Consider the following 22,533-nt stretch of genomic DNA (forward strand, 5'->3'; position numbering starts at 1 on the left):
CGCAGCGGGCTCCGGGGTGGGAAAGCGAAGCCACTCCCCGCCCCGCCGTCTGTCCGCTGGCGGCCGCCGTAGGCGGGGCGTGGCGCTGCCCGGAAGGAGACGTGTGTTTCGGGAGGAAGGCGGAAGCCATGGCGATGGCAGAGGCCGAGTGGGAGCCGGCGGGGCTGCTGCCGGCCACGGGGGCGGGTCTCGACTGGGGTGAGCTGGGCTGAGCGCGGTGGAGGGGGGTCCGAGGGGTGGTGCCGGGCGGTGGGGAGCTCCCCGTCGGGGCCGGGCCGGCGCTGAGGCCGCTGTCTCTCCTGCAGAGGCGGTGCTGGGCGAGGAGCTGAGCGAGCTGCTGGGCGCCGCGGAGCCGCGGCGGGCGCCGAGGGACGAGCCCGAGGTGAGTACCGGGCACTCCGGGGAGCAGCGCCAGGGGTTTCAGGGCGGCTACCTGGCGGGAGGCACTCGAGCTGCCGGGGTGGAGTGCTGGAGGCTTTACAGGCCTTTAGCCGTTCAGCCCTGCCTGAGCTGCTGAGATGCCGGCCTGTCCGTCTGTGAGTAAGCTGTCGGCGTCAAAGCCGGAGATTTACAAGCCGAGGTTAAAGGGGAGAGTGTAAGGTGAAAGTGTGAGGCGCTGCGCCCAGGGAAAGCTGTGTTGTCACTGACCTGGTGAAGGGAGACTCCCCCTGCGCGGCCGTGCTGACGGGAGAGTGCGTTTCTGGGCTCCATTGGAGGAGAATTGTGGAGAAGTGTGGGCCCGCTACATCTGTGGCCACCCATGCTATGCTTTGTCACTTTGCCTGTAATATGACTTCTTGTATTCTTGTCTGGTTTTGGATTTTCTCCTAAACCCTTTGCTTGCAAACCATTTCTGATCATATATACTGCTTTTTCTGTCCCGGGGTATCTTCCTCATGGGTTCTTCACTGCCGGTTTTTCCCCCGCCTTTTCTCTGCTCACTGTGTCCTACTCAACGTCCAGCACAACCCCTGGGTTATCCAACATCAATCTCAAGTACTAAGAACATGCGTACAGGCATCGTAGAGCCAGGTGCTGTAGAAGACTTGGGAACTGCTGCATTGTACAAGGGCAGGGTATCCCCATCAGCATTAATTATCTGTGTGGAGGTTCTCACTGCACAGCTCAGGCTGTGGTTTTTGGTCATTCTTCCCATAAATATGCTCTGATGAGTTTTTTCTTCATCCTAGCCTGTGAATACTAATGTCAGTGCACTCTGCAGACTTTCTGAGCCTCCCTTTATGAGGCAAGTTGAGAATGTAAGGAGAGGTAGGTTTGCAGGATAGTTTTTAGCAGGAAAATCTTTGCTATATATTTGTATAAATTTGGCATGTAATATTTGTATCTTTCATGCAAGTGCTCATAAAAATGTTACGTTGAGTAGGGAACTGAGACTTACAGTTGCATCAGTAGAAAAAACGGAGCAAAAACCTGATCACTGTCTTAAAAGTCACACAATAAATAATATATATGAAGTGATTTTAGTCTCTTTTTTCTGTTGGAAGAGGAAACTGGAGTCCCTGGCTTTAGAAGATGATGATGTCAGTTTATTCAAATATAGGGAGGCCTAATACATACTGTTCATCAGATCTTGGGCAAGTCAGTCCTTGTGTCTCTCTTCTTGATGGAAAATTGACACTGATGCTGCTTTTGTTTATAAAGTGCTTTGAGATCTGATGATGGAAGGGCATCGAGTTAGTCTTTCAATTAAGATGAAGGGGAGGATGCCAACAAGTTGCTAAAACCTGTGTTTTATATAAAGTGGTACAGTGACTGGACTTAGAACTTCCACTTTACAAATTACTGATGTGCAGTACAAATTACAAAGTACAGTAATTAGCAATGGTCTGAAACTGGTATGCTCCTTTCCTACAGTTCTAAGCTTTAAAAGAAGCCTTGTCTTGTGCATTCCATTTGGGAATTGTACCCTTAAGGCAGCAGAGATAAAAGCCCTTAAGGCAACTGAAGTGATAGTTTTGTTTTGTTTTCCAGAGCTATAAGAATGTGAACATAACGGCTGGTGTTTTCAACGTATATTGTCTTTTTGTATTGTTTCTTTTTCTGAACTGTCATTTCAGGAAAATGATCTCTGTAACTTTCATTTTGATTTGGATTTGATGTCCTGGGACTCGGATCTTTGGAATCTTGCAGGCCATACTTATGAAGGTAACTTACCTTTTGTATTTTGCAAGTGTGATTATTCCCCCCCACCACCCCACAAGGGTGAGCTGTTATAACTTCAGGATAGTGGTAACTTATGTGAAACTCTTTGATGTCCTGCAGCATTTGCCTCTGTAATGAGAAGTCATGCTGTGCTTCTGTACAGTAGGTACAGCTGGTGAGGGCTGCTCTACAAGCTAAGCTGTTTAGTATCTTTAATCTCACTATGTTTTCTGCAGTGCCTTGCTTCAGGAATTAAATAGCTGGTGTAGGGCCATATGTTCTTTACTGATCTTCCGTAGTTAAACACTTGTACAGTAAAATTTCTTTATCTGCCTCTTGCAGATGAAAGTGTGAAGACAGAACCCTTATCACCAGCCACTTCGAGTTGTTCAGTTCCGTCTCCATCGTCTGTCGACTCTCTGGTGCAGAATGTGCCTGTATGCAGAAACCTCCATGTAACACACATAGCAGCAGTCATTCACAAACAGCTGGGACAAACAAAAGGCCCAGTGATTTACTTGTCTCACCAACTTCATGGCATTAGAAGAAACAGCTTATTTTTTCAACCCCTGCAAAAACACCTTCCCTTCAGTGATGTTTTCCTTCCTCCCCTGCTGTGACCCATTCTAAAAAGAGCATGTTCAGTTCTGTTTCCTCAGTTGTGCATATTGGCTTGGTTGCCAAACAAAATGCCTTCTAAAGTCTAGCAGTTGCTGGCATCTGCCCCTCTTTGCAGAGGGGCAAACGGAGAGGTACTTTTTTGGTTTTCGGTAGTACTTGGCATTGACCAGAATAAAACTGCAGAACAAAAACCTTCTCCTGTTCGCTGAAGCAGCGATACAGATGTGATGAAGGCTGTTATACTCTGAACTGCTAGCGGACACATTTACGTGTTTCTGAAATGTTAATCTCATGTACTTTCTGTCTGCAGGATGATGTGGACTTCAGCTGTAGCTCCCAGATGTCTCCCATCTCTCTCTACAGCAAGAGCTGCAGAAGCCCAGTATCCCCCGAAGGAGACAGAGGGAAGAAGCCTGCTGTCAGCATCACTTCTCGGTCTGGTATGAAAGACTGGGTTACTCTGATTCCGTAGATAGTGCGTATTGTCTTGCATGTGAATGTTTAACTAACAAACACTAGTATATCCTGTCATTTCTGACTTGAATTTGTGATCAGATGTGTCTGTTCTTAACAAATATTATAGATGGGTAAAAAAAAAAACCCACACCAAAAGCCTTGTTATTACTGCTTGAATTCTTTATTCTGTATCTTCTGGTCCAACTCTGATTCTTTTTTTTCTTTCCTAGCAAATAATTCTGCAAGGACCCTGAAGAGGTGTGGTCAGACAGCGTCCAGGCCTTTGATACAACCCAAACCTCTTTTGCCTGCTGTACCAGAACCTCAGGCTAATCTTGGCATCCCGGCTAAAACCATCATTATTCAGACTCTTCCCACCCTTGTGCCACTGCCAAAGCATCAGCCAGTTGTTAACATCCAGCCAGCACCTCCTAAAGGTAGGTGAATTATTTTGACTGAGCCAGGTCTTGAGGGTAAACACTGTATCTGTTTGGGATGGTTGCTAGGATAAAGTTCGCTTTGGCAGGTGAAATGGGAGGGGCAGGAGAAAAAAGATGCTTCCTACATGCTTTGCTGAAAAAGCTTTAGGGTGAGAAGATGGCCTTATTCCTCTCTCATGTAGTCCGATGAGAAACAGCACTCAGCTGGGCGTTATGTGGAATGGAAGGCAGTATAGCAAAAGAGACTACGTTGAGCACTGGCAGTTGTGGAGCTAAAACTGCTGATTTGGAAGCATCTCTAGGGACCCTTTGCCCTCCTCCACTTATGACGGCAAGTGGTACATAAGGTGATTACAGTGCTATTCTGTGGTAAGCAAAGGAAGATACAGCAGGATCAGTTAGGATGGCTTGAATGAAGCTTGAAAGCTTGGGAGGAGTGATAAGAGCTTTTTTTTTACCCATGTGAAACTGCCACAGGATGGTGGAAATATGAGTTTATGGCTTTCTATCTCACTAAACAGCATCAAATAGGATGTTGTGAAATCTGCTAAAAATTGAGAGCTATGTTAGAGGTTAGAAAAGTTGCTTACAGCTGCACACTGATGTTGATGAGAGGCAAATGATTTTCTGTCCACTGATAATTCTTCATTCCTCCTGTTGACCTGTAACAGATTTTTGAAATAGCTTGAGCCTTCATTTCTGTATCCAAAGCATTATTTTACCCTTCAGCTAAGGCAGCATGGACATTACTTGCATTGCCGAAATTGTCACATGCAGTTGCTCATTTTCACCAGCTGATGGCTGCAGCCTCTTGCAGTTGACTGTACAGGCTCCGAGACACGGAAGGAAAAGGAGACAAATACTTTAAGGGCCTGTATCTAGAAATTATTGCAACAGTGAAAAATTCGTCTTCGTTACTAATTGCTCTTCCATCAGGAGTTAAGCCAAAGCTGGAGATGCTGACATTTGTTACAACATGCCTAAGATTGTTAGACTGCTTAGAACACAGTCAGTGTGACCTAATTCTTATTCCTTCTGATGTTCCAGTTGATAAAATACCATCTGGAAAAAGGAATGTTGGGGATATGGATTTTTTGGATACAAGTATAATACTGTGAATATCAGTTTCTCCTTCTCCCTGGAGAAAAGTCAGGAGAGTAGTTTCTGTGAGGAACTGTAGAGGAAATACTTTGGGGAAAGTATTTCCATGGCACGTATTTTCTTTAACCGATGATGCGTTTAAAAATTCTGTTGTGCTGCTTCCATAACAAAAGCCATAAGGATCTTTTTCATTAATCAAAATCCCTTGCACATGGTAAGTTGGAGCTACCAGTGTGAAATATACCATTATCTTCAAAGGAGCAGGAGGAATGATATTTTTATAGTCCCTTTCATGAAGCTTATAGAATAAAGCATGATCTTAGAGCATCACATACTTCATGCATAAAAAATATTGTTGAAATAATCTCAAATTTCCCATTTGACGTTCTAAAATAGGGTAGTACTAACTTATGATGTCTTCAAGCTCAGCTCTGCAAAAAAGGAGATTTAATCCTACACCTCATACATAAAGATTTTGGCGCTAGGTGAATTACTTCATTTTTCACCTTCCAGAAGGTTGGGTAAATGCTGTAATACGTCATTGTGCATTTTGGTTGGAACGCTCAGCTGGAACATGCTGTTTCTGAAAGCTGGAGAGGTCATCCTGTTACAAAGGATTAGAGAGACGTTCATGTGTTTTCTGACAACAAAATATTACTTAAGCACCTGCTTGAGTTAACTGTAGTTGTTGGACTGAAATTTCTTGGAAGTGACTGTTTTTAATTCCATTTCAAAATCTGTCAATATTGCCTCATTTTTTTATGCTTGCTTTTCTTTAAGCTTTGTTCAGCTTGTGCATAAAATTTCTTACCTAAGACATTTCTTAAAAAAGATTTGTCTTGTCTTAGTGTGAATTAAAGCTTTAACTTAGTTTTGAAAGTGTAACTTGCACTGTTGTTTCTCTGTGCTGATTCTGACATTGGTTTGTATAGTATGAGTCACTTCTGTGTAGTAAGTTTTCCATTGATTACAGCAATAAAGTAGGGACGGACAAAAGGGAGAAGGAGAATTGAGGTAAGCTGGCTAAGTTCTTTGAAAAAGTTGCTCAAAGTGCATCAAGCATCAGCAATACTGAAATTAGTAACATTTTGAAGTTTTAACTTCTATTAACTTTGAAGAGCTTTTGGGAGAGAGCTTGATTTATTGGATCCTTTTAATATGTGTAGTTTTGGTTTGCAGGATAGCCTTGCAGGCTTTTGAGATTATTTTTTTTCATTCCTCTCCTCTGCAGTATACTAATGCTCTAGAATTGGACTTGAGATAGATGTGAGGGGCAGGAAGAGGCAGGAGACTTTCCACCTCCTGTATCAGTATTCCCCTACAAACTAGTCATGTACAAATCAATTTCATATAACACCGAGCACTCCTGTTTGTTCTTGTGTTGTAGGTCAATCGGTGGTGCTCCCCCAGCCCACCGTGGTACAGCTCCAGGCTTCTGGGGTGCTTCCTGCCTCCCAGCCGGTCATTGCCGTCACCGGAGGGACCACACCACTTCACAACCACGCAGTGAACACGTTGTCTCCAGCTGCTGGAAGTGGCTCAACAAGTGGCAAAATACCAGTGACTAAGCCCTTGCTTCAAAGCACCACACCAGCGATGGGGCTGGATGTAAGTTCTGACCATGTGATGATAGCTAATAACCAAAGCTTGGAAACAGTTTTCAGTTACCTGCACGTGGGACATAGTGGGAGAACCAGGTCACTTTTGAGGCTTCAGGAAGAAAAAGCTGTAGTTGGGCTCGTCTAATAGGATTTCTAACAGCAAACAGGGAATTCGACAGCTTGGCAAAGAATTGGGAGGAACAGCTTGATAATCTGCTGGCCTACCTGGAGTTGCAGACCAGGTATGCAAGCATTGTGGCAGAAGACAGTGCTAATATATTTTTTTCCTTCACTTGTCTTCTCAACTGCAAGCTCTTAATGACTGGAGCTCTCTTACACAAAGATTTGATCTGTCTGATTTTTGATTAGTGCTGAATCATTTTTCTAATCCATATAATGAAAGTAGAAGTAGATGAATTGGGAATGTCAGCAGTAGGCCTGATTCTCTTTCCATCCCCTTTATCTCCCCAGATTTTACTCATCATTTTTAGAAACTTCGGGTATTGAGTTTCATGTGATCCTAATCTCTTCAGGCTCCCTTTTGATCATATACTGAATGAATAGAGAAGGGGTAAGCTCTCAACAGTCACTGCACAAACAAATAACTTTTTCCACAGTAGCTGACAGTAAGCAGTAGCTATAAACAGAAATAGCTTTTGATATGTGTAGGGTTTTTTTTCCCCCCTTCAGCTTTGACATCTTAACTAGCTATCAAGCTGGGTGCTAACTTGATTTAGTTCTTAGTAGTTTGGAGCTGCTTTGGTTGTGTGGTGTTGTCCAAAGGAGGGCACGGTTGCGGAAAGTACCGAAGCTGCTTGTTTGTGACTTTTAAACTCTCGGGGTGTCATTCTCCAGTGTGGTGTTCCAAGCACAGTTGTCGTGAACTGAGAGTCCTATCGCATCTCTTGGTGTGAGGGAGAAAACACTGGTGTCCATTCCCATGAAAACTTGCAGTATAGTCACCTGCTTATTAGCAGCGCGGGGCACTGTTTCTCAAAGGCATGTGCCTTCTGGCTTCTTTGGAGGGATGTTGTTGTATGGTTTCCTAGTGTCTGAGAATTGCCACTCCTGCTTGATGTTAAATTTTCTTCACTATTCTTGTTTGTGTGGGGGGCTGCATTTTCAAATGAAAAATTATTTGCTACAAGTAATTCAGCAGCCAGACTGCAATGGAAACCTAATCTTGAATTTGCGAGAAGCTAACAAAGGTCTGTCAGTAGACAGACCAGTTGAGCGCTGCATTTTTAAACGATAATTGTCTGCCATGCAAAGCCAAACTGAAGAGACCTGTCAGCAGTTGTTAGATTTGTGACTCCCTGTGATCAGGACTAGCATGTCACCTTGGCATTGTCTGAATATGAGGTTTAATTGACAAAACCCCTGTATTGTCATCATGCTTCATATACACATCTGTGACAGTGTAGATGGGGTAATGAATAGCTGTTTTGAATAATGGTTTTGTGGGTGTTTCCACCTGAAGCTGTTCTAGGAAGGCAATTTTAAGACTTGGTATCAGCCTAAATGCTGCATGTCTTACCTGTGCTTATTGAAACACGAAAAAACACTTGCAACTGCTCTTTGGCACGTACTGTGAAACAGCATTTTGAAAAAGAACAAATGTTTCAGGATACAGCTGGCGCCAGCAGGGTTAAAACATCTTGCGACTGCTGTAGACACCATATGTGGCGCTCAGAGCTGCACAGATGTAGCTGTCACTTGAGCTCTGTAACACGTGTTTTTGTTTGCTAATCTCTGCAGATGTTGCAGGATAAAAAGAAACACTGCAGGACTTTCTTTCGGGCTTAGGAGGGATAAACTGTTATATTATAACACTCAGCCCTTCCAATGGGTAAGACTGAGATTAGCTGATAGCAAGCCATATGCGTGAGGCTCTACATTGTACTTGTCCTGATGGCACACGTTTATGCAGCTTGGCAGCCACGGGGAAGTACCAGGCTTTCAGTGCGGTCGCTCTTCACTGGGAAACTGGTCAAGAACTTTACACTAGGAAATTGGACGAAAGAAACGCTGCCTAAGCAAGTTACTCTTCCGGTTGAAGGAAAGAGGCTTTTAACTAAAAAAGCAGATTGCTTTTCTTGTTGCAATTAAATGATGTGAGGACATAAATGGTAAGTGTGTGAGGGAATCCTGTTTAGTTGTGTCCTTATAGGGCCTTTCTCTTGTGTTTCCACTTTGTAGTGAAAAAGCATTTAATTCTGCCTCCCAGTTGTGTTGATTAAAAAAAAAAAAACAAACCATAAATTGAAAATTTAGAAAAAATTAGATTACACAAAAGTACTTCAACATAAGTGTGGATTTCTGTTAAAGAATCCTATTTTCTATGCTGTAGTCAAGTTGTGTTCTGTTGAGTTAGAGACAAGAAAACTGAGATCTTTCATAAGAACAGAGAAAACACTTGTATAGGTTTTATAGTCCTGCATTTGAGATGCATTTTCAAAGGCGGCAGCTTTCATGGGCTGAGGTAAGAAGCCAGCCAATGTAAAGTTAAAGCGATTTGTACTTTCAGCTCTTTGTTAACTTTCCCAGTGTGTGTACCAAAAACTGTGGAATGTGGGAGACATTCTTATCGCCTTGTGCTAGAAATATAGCTTACGTTGGAATGGGGGTGAAATTTTCCTCAGAACTGAGTTTTCACTGGAAGACTAAATTGAGGTAGCAGTGTTTATTTGCAAAGTGCATGACTCTGTAAAGACTGAAGACAGAGGACAATCTGCATCTAGTTAGTACTATTTGAAGCAAGGTTTTGCAATGAACCTTTCACTTCCCCATATTTACAACATCTTTCTTATGTGCGTGTTACGGTGGCATAGTTTTTAAAGCTAGGCAGCAAAAGCCACATCACTGATTAATGTTTGACTTTAATGCCAATGTTTGCCAATGTCACTGTGCCTCCTCAGAACCAGAAATTACTGTCTTGACTGGTAAATTAGTACAATGCAACCTACGAAGAGGGAGACTTCAAAAGAAGTTAGCAGAGGTGTTTTCTACGCTTCATCTTTGTTCAGCACTTCTGCAAAGCAATGTTACTCAAGCAGTCTAACATTATATATTAGTTCCTCTCTCTCTTCTGATTATCAAAATGCTCAAGCAAGGGGCATGTTTGTCTTGATGCCAAGCCAGCTATGTAACGCCTAGTGCCACACTGCTTCCAGGTTCAAGCATTGTTGCACCGTTTCACACACACAACTCTTTCTGTTTCCTGCATCAGATTTAGGTAGGATCAAGTGTGCGGTTGTAGCTTTTTCCCCAAGAAAATCCAGGCAAGTGCTTGAGGGTTCACCAAGGACCTTAAACTTTTTTAGGGATTGTCAATTAAAACAAAGTAACTTAAGGACATGAATAGCTTGGTTTCATTTAAGCAAGCTTAAGAAACGAGTGGCATAGACTGAAATGCAGTGATTGCACAGACTGCCTTGAATCAGACTGGGAAGAGCTGCATGACAGCATTTGGAGAATGCTGAGTGAAGGAGGGCAGTCTAGATAAATACCATCTGAAACGTAGCTGGTAGTGTCTGAAATAGCAATAGGTGTACCTTAGGATGTACTTTAGTGTACAAACACTGCACTGGTGCTCTAACTCCGTGTTTTCTCCAGGGAAGCAGGTGGATTTGCCAGAGTTTGTAGACACATAGTCAAAAGCTATCCACTAGTGAATAATCCTGAGCAGCTCTGCAAACAAGAATGGATGTAAACAATTTGGTCGTCTTTGTTTGACTTCATGATGCAAAACCTCTTTTTAAAAAGAGGAATGTAGTTACTTTTTGGGAATATCACACAACTCAAGCCAAAGCTGCTGCATGAACTCATTATTTCATCTCTGGACAGTTGAAAAGATCCTGGCCAAAACTGGTGTGTTCTATACACTGCAGTCGTTGGCTGGCCTGAATCTTTTTTTTCCAAAGTTTTTATATGTCTGCAGAAGTTTTCGTAAGTGTTGTGGTACTTAAAAAAATTCAAGACAAAGCTTAGTGTTAATGAAAATATGTTAAAATCTTTTCCTTCTCCACTCTCTGCTAAAGAGAGAAACTGGAGTAAGTACAAATAGTTTCACAGACTTTTGGTGGTGGCAGCAGACTAGACATATAATAAATGATCTTTACAGAAAGCAATTAGATCAATGTGGAGACAGTCCAAAATGTTAATGCACTGTAACGTGGGGTTTTTTTAGTCTTTGTCACCAGACTGCAGTATCATGAAGAAGAATGACTTCTTCAAACAGCCTGTAGCCAATTTTCTTTGCAGACACCAAAGCCCTTGAGCAACATATTGTCTGTGTGTGGGTATATACAGGGAGAGAGTTGGAAAGCTATGGTTGGGGTTCTTTAAGTAGCCAGACCTTAACTGAAGCACACTGTCTGTGTTCATTAAAGTTAATATTCGGTGACTTGTTTATTTCTTCCTAGAGTGATACTTCTAGGATAGTTCTTGTCTTTTTTTCTTTAGCTTTCATGCTCTAATAGATACAAGTTACTCCAGCGCGTATGTTGGTAGCTACTGGAGGACGTTCAGGTCTGTGTAAGATACAGCATTCAGTTCTCTTTCAAAGTAAACATCATTAAGGCACATCCTGTTGCAGCTTAATAATGTAATGGAAGTGTTCTCTCATTGGTAAAAACAGAGTTGCTGTTGCTAATCTGTGAGGGAAAGGAAATCAACAGACTAGTGTTTAAATTTAGGATTTCATGTAGTTCTGTATAGCTCTGCAGTATCATCATTGTCCTTCTCAGCAGCAAGATGCTTTCAGTCTAAGTTGTCCCACTCAGTGCAAACCACAAAATGAGTAAGTGGTAAGAGATGATAGACTGTTCCTGCTCGGGAAAAAAATCAGTCTCATCAGGACTGTTGGAGAATGGGGAGAGGTTATTTTAACTGTTCTGGTCTCGTCTTGCAAACTGAATGCCTGCTAGTGGTTGGAGTGAATTATGTGCCCTTCTGGAGTATATTTGCCAGTTTAGCTTCATTCAGAGGGAATACAGTTTGTGTGCTCTATCGGAGACTGTTCTGTGATGTGAACCAAAGCACATTAAGTGGGACAATCAGGAAACGTGCATCAACGCCACACTCCTGATCTGAATTAAAATGACAGTGTAGATACACCCAGAGACTGCATTTAAACTGCCATGTAACTGCTTGATACACACAGAATGTGCAATCTGAGACAGTATTCAAAATTCCCAAAACTATATAGCAGAGCTAGAAAGGGTAGAGAAACAGGTGTAATCAGTGTGGAAATGGTTTCCGTGCAGGACAGACTGAAAAACCATAGGATTTTCCAGTTAAGAAAACAGATGACTAATTGTAGCCTGTAAAATGGTGTATGGTAAAGTGAAGGTGGAAGACATTCCTGCTACCTTGCAAAGCTGTAGATATGTATTTCTTGTCTTTGTGATGTGATTGATGAAATCAAGCTGCTGCTTGAGTATACATTTTGTGTCTCCTACACATAGAAGTTTGAGAACACAGGAGAAAACAGAGACAGCGCAGGACCTCTTTTTTCATTATTAGTGAGCTATAATTCTTGGGTTCCTAGTTGCCTCCCTGCTGAACATTTCAGCTCTTTTGAAGCAGAGGGCTGGAAGCTATCTGTGCAGACTTCTGACAAAATAGAGGAGCAGAAATTATGCATGGAATAAAGGCACTTTTAACTTGTGGATCATTAACAGGCCTCAGTACTGTCTGTCCAGGTCAATGTCTTGAGAAGGCAGCAGCGCATGATCAAAAACCGGGAGTCAGCCTTTCAGTCACGGAAGAAAAAGAAAGAATACATGCTGGGACTGGAGGCGAGGCTGGAGGCAGCCTTATTGGAGAACGAGAAACTCAAGAAAGAAAACAGCACACTGAAGAAGCAGCTGGATGAAGTAGTATTAGAGGTAAGAGATTGTGAGGGAGATCTGTCGTCTTATATAGACAGTTGCTCAGGTGGCAGGCACTAGAACAGAATGTCTTCCAGTCACGGAAATGTTGACTGGAAGACCTGTGGGGGTTTCTAACCCAGCTTCCCACTCCAAGCAGGACGTTCATCAACTCTAGGTCAGGAGAGCTGTCACATTATCTAGTTGATTTTCAGTTCTTTATTTCATGGTGCTTCTGAAGATTTCACTGAGAAGATAGACTGGATAGAAGCTGAATATAATGTACAAACAAAAGAGTTTTATTTTTAAGTAGTTCTGGCATGTATTCATACATAATAAGGCAAATATAAATCTAAAAAGCAAGCACAATTTGGTATATTTAGCTTTTGACGTACCTTTGCACGTCTGTGCCCCTTTTTTATCGCATGTCTCCTGGTTTTTTTTCTGTCTAGAACCAGAAGCTCAAAGTATCATCTCCAAAGAGAAGGACCCTGTGTGTGATGGTGATACTGGCTTTCATAATGTTGAATTATGGTCCATTGAGGTAAGCTGCCTAGGAATTTCTCTTTGCACAGCAAGTTTGCTGTCCTGCGATTTTTGTTTGAATCTTTAACACGGGCAGTATTGTTTTTTAAAGCCTTGAGCTTGAAACCTGAATTCTGTCCGTAACTCTCCCCTTGCATAGGGGAAGACTCAGCTGTATAATGGTTCCTCCTTTGGAATCCTTCTGTCAACACGAGCTAGATCTTGTATTTTTAATTTCTCTTGGCTTGGCATTTTAAGTGCAGCGTATAGCAGTTTGTCTGCTCCATTTATACCTGAAGAGATTAAAGACCTGTGTTTTCCTTTTAGAAAAAAAAGTCACAGACTTTGGGAGCTCATCTGCTTGTTTGTACCTGTGCTAATGTCAATAGCCATGAGTTTAAGCTGCTTCTAGTTCCTAGTGCAGGAGATACCACTGTTCAGTGCGTTGCAATCCTGACCATTAGATGTGTCTAGCAGCAATCTTCCTTATTACAGTGTAAGCCCTATATTATCTTCTAGATCTGGTGAAGTGGTGAAGAGGTTCTTCCCTCCTCTTAATTAGTTGAAGTGGTAATCAAAAACCTCTCCTGTTCGAACCGTATCAGTGGGACATAGAAACCAGAGAGCAGGAAGGAAATGCTGCATTACTTCCCAGACACTTTATAAAGAAATCTGTGGAAGCGATGAAACTAAAAAGGGATACTTCTTGTACCTATCTGTCTAGTTAACCCGGCTGTGGAACATAAAGACCTTTTATATGAAGCTGTTCGCTTTTTCAAAAAGGGAGGATGTTTCAGTAGATTCCCAGTCAGCAGTGTCTCCATTTGTTCTCAAAACCCCAGTCAAACTAAAGGAATGGGATAAATCTGGAAGAAGACTTTGTTTCTAACTATGATAAACTTTTACAATGTTGGTGTTTGTATTTTTAATAATACTAGAAAATTTGCTAAAGCTGAAATTACTTTTGAAGTATTTGCACTTATTGCAAATACTGTTTATCTCAGGCAGTGAAATACAGCTGATAATTTTACTTTGATATGGATGATTTCAAGGTAGACCGTTTCTTAGTGCATTCAGGGTTTATATTGGGATTTTTGACTATCAGGCAGAAAAATTAGCTTCCAGATATTAAGCATTTGATTTATACATCCCATCTGCATTTGCAAATGTTACCACTCACTTGAGAGATACTTGGTGAGAATTAATAGAACCAGTAATCTTTCTGAAGCTGGGAGGAATTTTAGTTGCCTCCACATTAGAGTGAGGAGTTGGAATGCATGAAGCTCTTGTTAGTTTTGAGAGGCTTGGAAACATACAGAAGATGGGTGGGAAGTCTTTTACCACAGTACTCTAAAGTTTCTGTGTCAGCTTCCCTATTCCCAGGAATGAGTAAGGTGTTGAGCTTGATGGCAAGAAACTGCTGTCAAAGTAGACTGGAAGGTCCATTTGTGTCCGTATCTCTGCAATAATCGGTAACTATAGAAATGTGATGGGGTTAATTTCTTGACCGGTTTGATGTTTAATAAAGTAGATAAAGCAAAAAGAAATTCCTGGATGTCTGGCTGTTCTGGGCCAGTGTGGTAGCTGAGCATGCCAGTGTAATTGCCGTGCCTGAACTACGTGCCTTGGTGCCTGGGAAGATCACGGAACAGATCCTCCTCAGTGCCATTACATGGCATGTGCAGGAGAACAGGGTGATCAGGCACAGTCAGCATGGGTTTGTGAAGGGCAGGTCATGCCTGTCAAACCTGATCTCCTTCTACAATAAGGTGACCCACTTAGTGGATGAGGGAAAAGATGTGGATGTTGTCTACCTGGATTTTTGCAAAGCTTTTGGCACCGTTTCCCACAGCATTCTCCTGGAGAAACTGGCTGCTCATGGCCTGGACAGGTGTACTCTTCGCTGGGTGAAAAACTGGCTGGATGGCCATGACCAGAGAGTGGTGGTAAATGGAGTTAAATCCAGTTGGTGTCCGGTCACAAGTAGTGTCCCCCAGGGCTCGGGGCTGGGGCCGTTCTTTTTAATATCTTTGTCAATGATCTGGATGAGGAGATCGAATGCACCCTCAGTAAGTTTGCAGATGACACTAAACTGGGCGGGCGTGTTGATCTGCTTGAGGGTAGGTTGGCTCTGCAGAGGGATCTGGACAGGCTGGACCGATGGGCTGAGACCAATGGTATGAGGTTCAACAAGGCCAAGTGCCGGGTCCTGCACTTGGGTCACAACAACCCCACGCAGTGCTACAGGATTGGGGCAGAGTGGCTCGAAAGCAGCTCGACAGAAAAGGACTTGGGAGTGTTGGTGGACAGCCAGCTGAATATGAGCCAGCAGTGTGCCCAGGTGGCCAAGAAGGCCAACAGCATCTCCTGGCCTGTATCAGGAATAATGTGGTGAGCCGGACTAGGGAAGTGATCATCCCCCTGTACTCGGCACTGGTGAGGCCCCACCTCGAGTACTGCGTTCAGTTTTGGGCCCCTCGCTACAAGAAGGACATTGAAGTGTTGGTGCGTGTCCAGAGAAGGGCTACAAAGCTGGTGAGGGGTCTGGAGGACAAACCTTATGAGGAACGACTGAGGGAGCTGGGGTTGTTTAGCCTGGAGAAGAGGAGGCTGAGGGGAGACCTCATCACCCTCTACAACTACCTGAAAGGAGGTTGTAGAGAGATGGGGGCTGACCTCTTCGCCCTGGTGACAAGTGATAGGACAAGAGGAAATAGGTTCAAGTTACGTCAGGGGAGGTTTAGATTGGATATTAGGAGACATTTTTTCACTGAAAGGGTTATTAAACATTGCAATAGGCTGCCCAGGGAGGTGGTGGATTCACCATCCCTGGAGGTGTTTAAAAAAAGGGTAGATGTGGTACTTTAGGGACATGGTTTAGAAGTGGTTTTTGCAGGGTAGGTTAACGGTTGGACTTGATGATCTTAAAGGTCCCTTCCAACCTCAGCAATTCTATGATTCTATGTGGTCTGCATCAGTACTGGATTTTGGCAGTGAAGAGAAATGTAATAGCAAATTTGCAAGGAACTGTTCTTTTCTGCCTCTTTTTTTTCCCCTAGCAGAATAAATTCTTGCCCTGCAATTGAAATACTAGACTGTATCAAGGTGGTGTGAATGTTTATTGTGTAGTACCCTTTGGAAGGCCCAGAATTGGGGATATACAAACCATTACTTAAGATTTCACTCCTCCCATACACATTTTCTTCCTCTTGTAGAGGTGTCACTGGAAGGTGGCTCCATGAATGTGGTAGTCGTGATTGCTGTTCTGCTTAGTCCTTGACAACAGAAAGTTCCAATATATGTGATGCTTTTCAGTCCCTGCAACTTCTTACAGAAATAAGTAACTTTTTGTTACAATATCCATGCTAGCTTATAGTTCAGCAAAAGTATTTTTCTCCCCTGAATTAGCTAACTGTGGAATACCTAATTTCTATGCAACAGTCAGCTGTAGAGAGATATGATTTGAAACCTTGTGGCAGTGTGGCTATTTCTTTTATGTAGGAAACCATTTCACTTGCACACCCATATGGAGGTGTGACAGCATTCGGGCACAGGATTCAAACATATTAGCAGTGAATATTTCATTATTCAAAACCACTGAACCATTGCAAAGAGAGAGTGACATCCAAAAAAAGCAAAATCATGGGAAATTCACCCCCTAAATTCTGTAGCAGACTTTGAAATTCCCTGAGCTGGCCTTATTGTAAGATGCTTCTCAGATTCTTAATTGGAAGTGATAGGATTCTTTGAAGGCTAGAGGTAAAACAAAAGGACACGTATATAGGTTTTCTCTTTAGTTGCCTGTTTCTGTCAAATCAGAGAAAGCAGGGAAGCGGTTGGGTTGTTTTGGGAAGGAGATGTGGAGCTGAAGGAGAGGCAGTCCTGCAAACCCTCCCTGGCCTGCAGTGGGTCAGTAGAGGTGCAGTGTTTGGGTGCTTGGCATCCCACAAAAAACCCATCTGGGTGGTTGGCTTTGTAGTTAGTTCCGTGTTTTGTTCTGCTTTAATGGATGTGTGTTGCACTAACACTCATTCACACATAATTTTGTTTATTGGTCTTAAGTCTTTTTGACTGTGTATGTAAGTGGTGAGATGTTTGTGATGTTTCATGGAGAACTCTGAGGCTGTGCTGTTTTGTTGTTCTAAGATTATGGGAAGCAATCCAGGATGTGGCAGCCTTTGGCAAACAAGTTTAGCAGATAAAATTATTCTGCTCACACATTTTTTCATGCTGACAAACATAGTATGTGTGTGGGTAATCTGTAACATTGGACTTGGGAATATGAGAGCAGGGCTGAAAGTCTGGTAGAGAAGCTGGCGTATCAACCCAAGAAATCTGTTTGAAAATATTGTAGGGAGGCTCTAGTCCAGTCTGCTTAATTGCCAGCAAGCTTTTCAGAACATCCTTCAGGCTTGGATGTGGCACCATGTTATCTCTGAGAAAAGAATGTAAGTTGAATTAAATATAAATTTAATATAAATGTAAATTGAATATCTTCTAGTCATGAAAGTGGTTTGTACAGAGTTTATGGTAACTCTGCATTACATTGTACTATGTTACTAAACTCTTTCAGGTTTGTTGATATTTTTTATAGAAAACTGGAACTTTCAGTTATTAAAAGCAGAAGTAATTTAGCAGGAATTCTGTTAGTGTAAGTTTCTATTTTATCTATTTGCTTTATACTAGAAGAAAGGCGCCCAGGAATTTCCCATCTGTGTGTCAATGAACTATTCTCTAATCTTTGTGAATTGTTTGGATTTGGATTTAACATCGATAAAAACTTCCTTTTATTATTATTTAAGAATGATTGGTGAGGTGTATGAAGGGAAAAGGGTACATTTTGATTCAGTTCCTTGGAGAGGTCACCCCCTTGCCCCAGTCTTACATACCACGAGGTACAAGACAGGAATTGGCAACCCACCGTATTTGCACAAAAGGCAGTGAGCATGCAAACCTTGGCGTGCAGCAGGGCTGGGAGCTGGAACCACGACATCTGGAGGCAGGTATCTCTGAGAGACAGTCTCCTGCCGTCATGCTTGCCCTCTGTGAGAGCTGGTGTCCGTCAGCACGGCTGTGTTCTCAGCTGGCATGGCACCCCTGAAAGACTGCTGACTTCTGGCATTAAGAAACATCTAATTAGCTGTGCACTTTTTTTTATCACTTACAACACGAAATCTGAAAATCTTCAAACTGTTACAGTTCCTAGATGCCTCTCTTTTACGTGTTTAATTTCACATTTGTGTTAGACTGTGCCTGGGTAGTAACCAGATCTGAAAATTTGTTAAACAAGCACAAACAATGCTGAAACAAATGGAAAAGAAACACATGTTCTAGTCTAAACAACCCATGTATTTATTTTGGGAATATTTTTCTTTTGTTTTTCTTACCTGTTACCATTTGAATATAAATTGCCTTGCATGTTTGGTTTTGGTTTTTGTTTTTTTTAATGCAAGTCCTACATGTGATAGTAAAATATTTGCAGAAAACTAACCCAACTAATGTATAAAAAGTAGGGAAGGCAGAATGATCACAGAAGATGCAAAACATATGTTTTCTGCATCTCTGCTTCTTGGGGCAGTAGCAGCAAAGCATGTAAGCCAGGTACTTGCTAGTGGTCCTAGCATTATTTTCTTGGCTATGAAAAATGTTCAACCAGTTATTTTATTTTTTTTTTTTAACCCTGATCAGTCTGATGAAGCTTCCATGGTGGTCATCATCTAACAACAGGGCATTTACAAAGATGTCAGCCAGCCAGAATGTGTCCTAAATACCACTTCAGATATTTAGTGGACAGAAAACAAAGAAAAATATGAAGTTCAAAAGAGGAAAGGCAGATCTGTAAAGAGACTGGAACAGGGGGGTTGATTTTTAATATTTTTTTTATTATGTTTGGTTTTTCTTACAAGTTGGCCACGTCTGTATGGCTGGAACCCCTTTCAAACTGGAAAACAGACTTGATGATGTAACCAAAAATTCTTAAGCTGTATTTGTGGTGGAGGATGACTGAGGTGGTGATTGATGGAGTTAAGTAAAGCTGCTGCTTCAAAATCTCTTGTGTCCTGCTGACCTACAGCAGCTGTGCTAGAATTGCTGGCCCTTTGTAGAGACTTCATTGCAGCTCCTCTGTAGAGTGTTGTGATGGGTTTTCCTCCACTTTCCAGGACTGTCCTGGAAACTGAATAATCTATTAAAATTTAGATTCACTGAGCAATCTGCAAATAAAGACACCAGTCTGGGTAGCTGAGAACTATCATTTGTCTGTTGTTGTCACAGACTGCAACAAATGAAGAAGCAGTGATTTTTGACTCCTGAAAGACGTAAGGATGTGTCTCATTTCTTAGGCTGGTAGCACAAACATTAGGAAAAAACCCAGAAGTGGTAAGATTAATTATCTTTTACTAAAAATGAAGAAATTGCCCAAGGTTTGTTCAGCGGCATCCTACCACAATCTGCTGCTTCTAAGGATGAAATAAGCAAAAAGCCAAGTCTTTCACCAGCACCCGGATTAGTATTCCTCCTAGTCTGCAGGCCGCTAGTCAGTACTAGCGTGGCCTGCTGAGATTTTGGAGCACGCGTGATTTGGGCTGCTGAAAGCAGCATCTGTTGAGCACACCTGTACTGGTATCAGTATGGTTTAGAAACCTTACTTGACCTGAGCAATCTTGAGTTGGTGTGTGGGGAAAGCAGGATTATTCTGAGGTTTGGTGCATTCAGCAGTGTTTTTGTGCGAGTTTGCTGCTGTTTGAGCCTTAATGCTGGACTCCTTGATTAAAGAAACAGACTTGTCTTACGGAAGGCAGGAACCTAGGGATACCTCGGTGGTGGGATGTTAGAGAAATAATTTTGTAGTTCCCTTAAAGGGAGCATTAGCTGTGTGTGCAAAGGAGGTAAATTTTTTACCATAACATCACACACTGCAAGTGTTGTGTTGCTGCAGCGATTTTTGCAGTGTATGTTGTGTGCTCAGGTTTGTCAGTGCAGATCCCACCCACAGCAGCCAGTCCTGGGCCAAGGTCTCAGTATGGTCTGGACCTCAGCACTGTGCTGCCCTGGCAGGTGAGCTCAATCATGAGATCAAGGAGTGTCATGGCATGTTTGAAAACACCCCAAATTTCCTCTTGAGTAATAATGTGCCAAGCAGACTAAAGCCATGTGTCTGGCACCTGCCTAAAATGAAGGGCAATGACTAGAAACTGAAACACAGTATCTTGTTTATTTTTTTTTTTCCTTCCTGTTGCCTTAGCGATTTTCCTGATTGTGTGTGTGTGCTCCTTCCTCACTCCATTCCAGTGTGAAGTCGGGCAGGTTAGTTGAAACCACCGAAGGCTTGCAGTGTGATGGGGGAGGAACTCGCCAGCCAGGCTCCTTGCTTGGCTGTTGCCACCTTCCAGCTGAGGCAATGGTGGTGAACTCCAAGTATTAAACACTGTGCCTATGGCCCACAATTTTCTTCAGCTGCAGGTTAGATGGTGTTGTATAAACTTCCACTGACTGCTTGAAGCATCTCTAAAAGATGTTCTGAGAACAGAGAACCACTAATTGTCATCTGTACAACAGAGTGAGTTTCTTACTCTCAGTTCATCCAATCCTGGTCTTTTTTGCACTCAGTGAAGGATAGAAAAGGATTGTTTCTCTGCCATTTGCAAGCCTCGATAGCCTTCCATATATCTTCAGGAGGTTAATAGACTTAAATGTGATGTATACCTGAAGTATGCTAACAAATATACATAAAAATGATGACAGTCAAAGGGCTATTAATTTCTTACACGCTAGTAGAGAGGAACTGGTGAAATGTGAAAACTATTAGATGAGAGCAAGAGGCATGTAACAGTGCCATGTTAGCCAGTTCCTTCTGGCTGCCAAGGAAATATGGAGCTCTCTGAGTATTTTATCAAAAACAGCAGAAGCTCCAGAAGACGTTTATGGCTCTTAACACTTAACAATATGGGAAACTTGCTTTAATGTTTGTGACACTGAAAGAATACATTTCAATGCTGAGTTGAGTGTGCATTTGTGTTGGAGATGGCCCAAAGCTAGAAAGCTGCTTCTGTAGCACACCTTTGGTCTTGTGTTGTAGTTTCTCATTGAAGAGAGAGAGAAATCGAGAGGGAATGGACAGGTTGAATCATTCATACTTGGGTTCAGGTCCCAGACCTTTCAGAACCTCTCTTGATGGGTTGGTGCTTGAATAAAATTGAATACCCTTGATTTTCTTAGGAACTACAGCTGCAGGAGCAGGAAGTGATTCCTTCCTCCTTCCTTTACTGATGACAGCCACATGTTCATCTGGCAGAGTGGTGCCTTGGCCTGGCTGTGCTCACTTGCCTTGTCCTGCTGGTGCAGTTGCCGAGCCTGCACAGAATGCCAGATGCACTCACTGATAACTTACCCTTTTCTCTATGCCTTCAGCTGCTGGGCTGAGAGTGAAATACAGAAAGCTTTTGCCCTGAATGAACATTGCAGTGGAGGCTGCTTGCATCAGGCCTGCCCAAGCCTTGGCAATAAAGGTCAGCCCGCTTCCAAATACCTGTAGTTTTCCAAGCAAAAATAAGTGCTCTGTCAATACTTGCTTTCATCCTTTCTTTTCTAACAGCTCTATTAGAAATAAATTGCTTTTTAAAGAAAGCAAAACACAAGAAAAGGACAGAGATTGTCCTTCTGATTTGGGTTGCCTTCCTCATCCTCCCCAGCAGAGAAAAGAGGCTGGGTTCCTCTTACCAGCCCAGCACTCACAGTGGGTAGCTCTGGAGCAGCCTGGCAGAAGAAAGGAAGGTAGTGCCTTGCTGTCAGCAGATGGTGCCCTCATCGAGAATAAGAAAGGAGAAATACTTTCCAGAGAGCTTTTGGCACAGTGGCAGCCTTATCTGGAATCACTTAGGAAGAGGACAAGGTCCTCGGTTGGTGTCTCCTTTCAATGTCAACTTTAGCCCATTCAGAGCATCCCAGCTTATATTCAGAGATGGTTCTGTCCCCAGAAAACTCTTTGTTATGATATCACTATTGGCTTTTGTCTACAAATTACTGTACAACGTAAGTGTACAGTGTTGTTCAGCCAGAAGTACAACTGAAATTTAGTCCTGGCAAGACCGGCTTTCACATTTATCAAACTGACATTCAAACCAAAGAAGTAAAAATACAGCTAAAATATCAGGTGCCATTGAATGCCTGGAAGAACCATGACAGAAGTGTTGTTTTTCTTTCCCTCCTGTAATCAAATTTATCTACGCTTCAGAACAAACATCTGCGTGAAGTATTTAGTGGTTCTTTTTTTCCTTGGATCTGGTTTTGAATCTTAAACAAGCCGATAGGTCAGCCAGCTTGGACAGGGTGTTTGTGGCTGTGTAAAAACCCTTTAATGCTCATGGTATCTGGGATGTCCAAATGCAGGCTGCAAAGCCTTGGTAGGCACCCCATGGGTGTAAGTTTGGCCAAACAGAAGAGGTTCCATCTTCCAATTTCTAACTGGTTGTCTTTCCCAGTAAAGCCATTTTTTAGCTTTGGTCTTTCTTGACTTTAAACGTGGGGTAGTAACTCAATTACTGCAAATAGTAGGACTTGCTTAGGGGAGACATGCCAAAGTGCTCTTTCTTTTCCAAATTCTTATCTTATAGCCCAACAAAATGAAAAAAATGTCCACACTTTTACCATCTGACATATTAACACTTTTTTTTTTTTTTTAAGGAGCTGTTTTTTCAGAAGCCTTTTTCCCTCCGAATGGGATAATCTGCGTTTCTTTTTCACTGTTTCTAGCCT

The 22,533-nt window shown here is 42.5% G+C and overlaps 1 protein-coding gene across 4 annotated transcripts in view; it reads left to right on the forward strand.

Annotated features, from left to right (window-relative positions):
* The first annotated feature begins 20 nt into the window (after positions 1-20).
* Positions 21-22,533, forward strand: part of ATF6 (activating transcription factor 6) — an 82,569-nt gene continuing 60,056 nt past the window's right edge. The window contains exons 1-9 of one of the 4 annotated variants that reach the window (XM_063343231.1): positions 21-198; positions 306-382; positions 2,079-2,166; positions 2,506-2,600; positions 3,095-3,224; positions 3,471-3,677; positions 6,169-6,389; positions 12,067-12,273; positions 12,708-12,799. In XM_063343231.1, the coding sequence (XP_063199301.1) occupies positions 129-198; positions 306-382; positions 2,079-2,166; positions 2,506-2,600; positions 3,095-3,224; positions 3,471-3,677; positions 6,169-6,389; positions 12,067-12,273; positions 12,708-12,799 (1,187 nt within the window). In that variant the 5' untranslated portion in view covers positions 21-128. The remainder of the gene's footprint in view (positions 199-305; positions 383-2,078; positions 2,167-2,505; positions 2,601-3,094; positions 3,225-3,470; positions 3,678-6,168; positions 6,390-12,066; positions 12,274-12,707; positions 12,800-22,533) is intronic. The other 3 variants (XM_063343230.1, XM_063343233.1, XM_063343232.1) reach the window with 3 other exon arrangements.

The sequence above is a fragment of the Chroicocephalus ridibundus genome, chromosome 8 (assembly GCF_963924245.1).
Source record: "Chroicocephalus ridibundus chromosome 8, bChrRid1.1, whole genome shotgun sequence".
Lineage (NCBI taxonomy): Eukaryota > Metazoa > Chordata > Aves > Charadriiformes > Laridae > Chroicocephalus > Chroicocephalus ridibundus.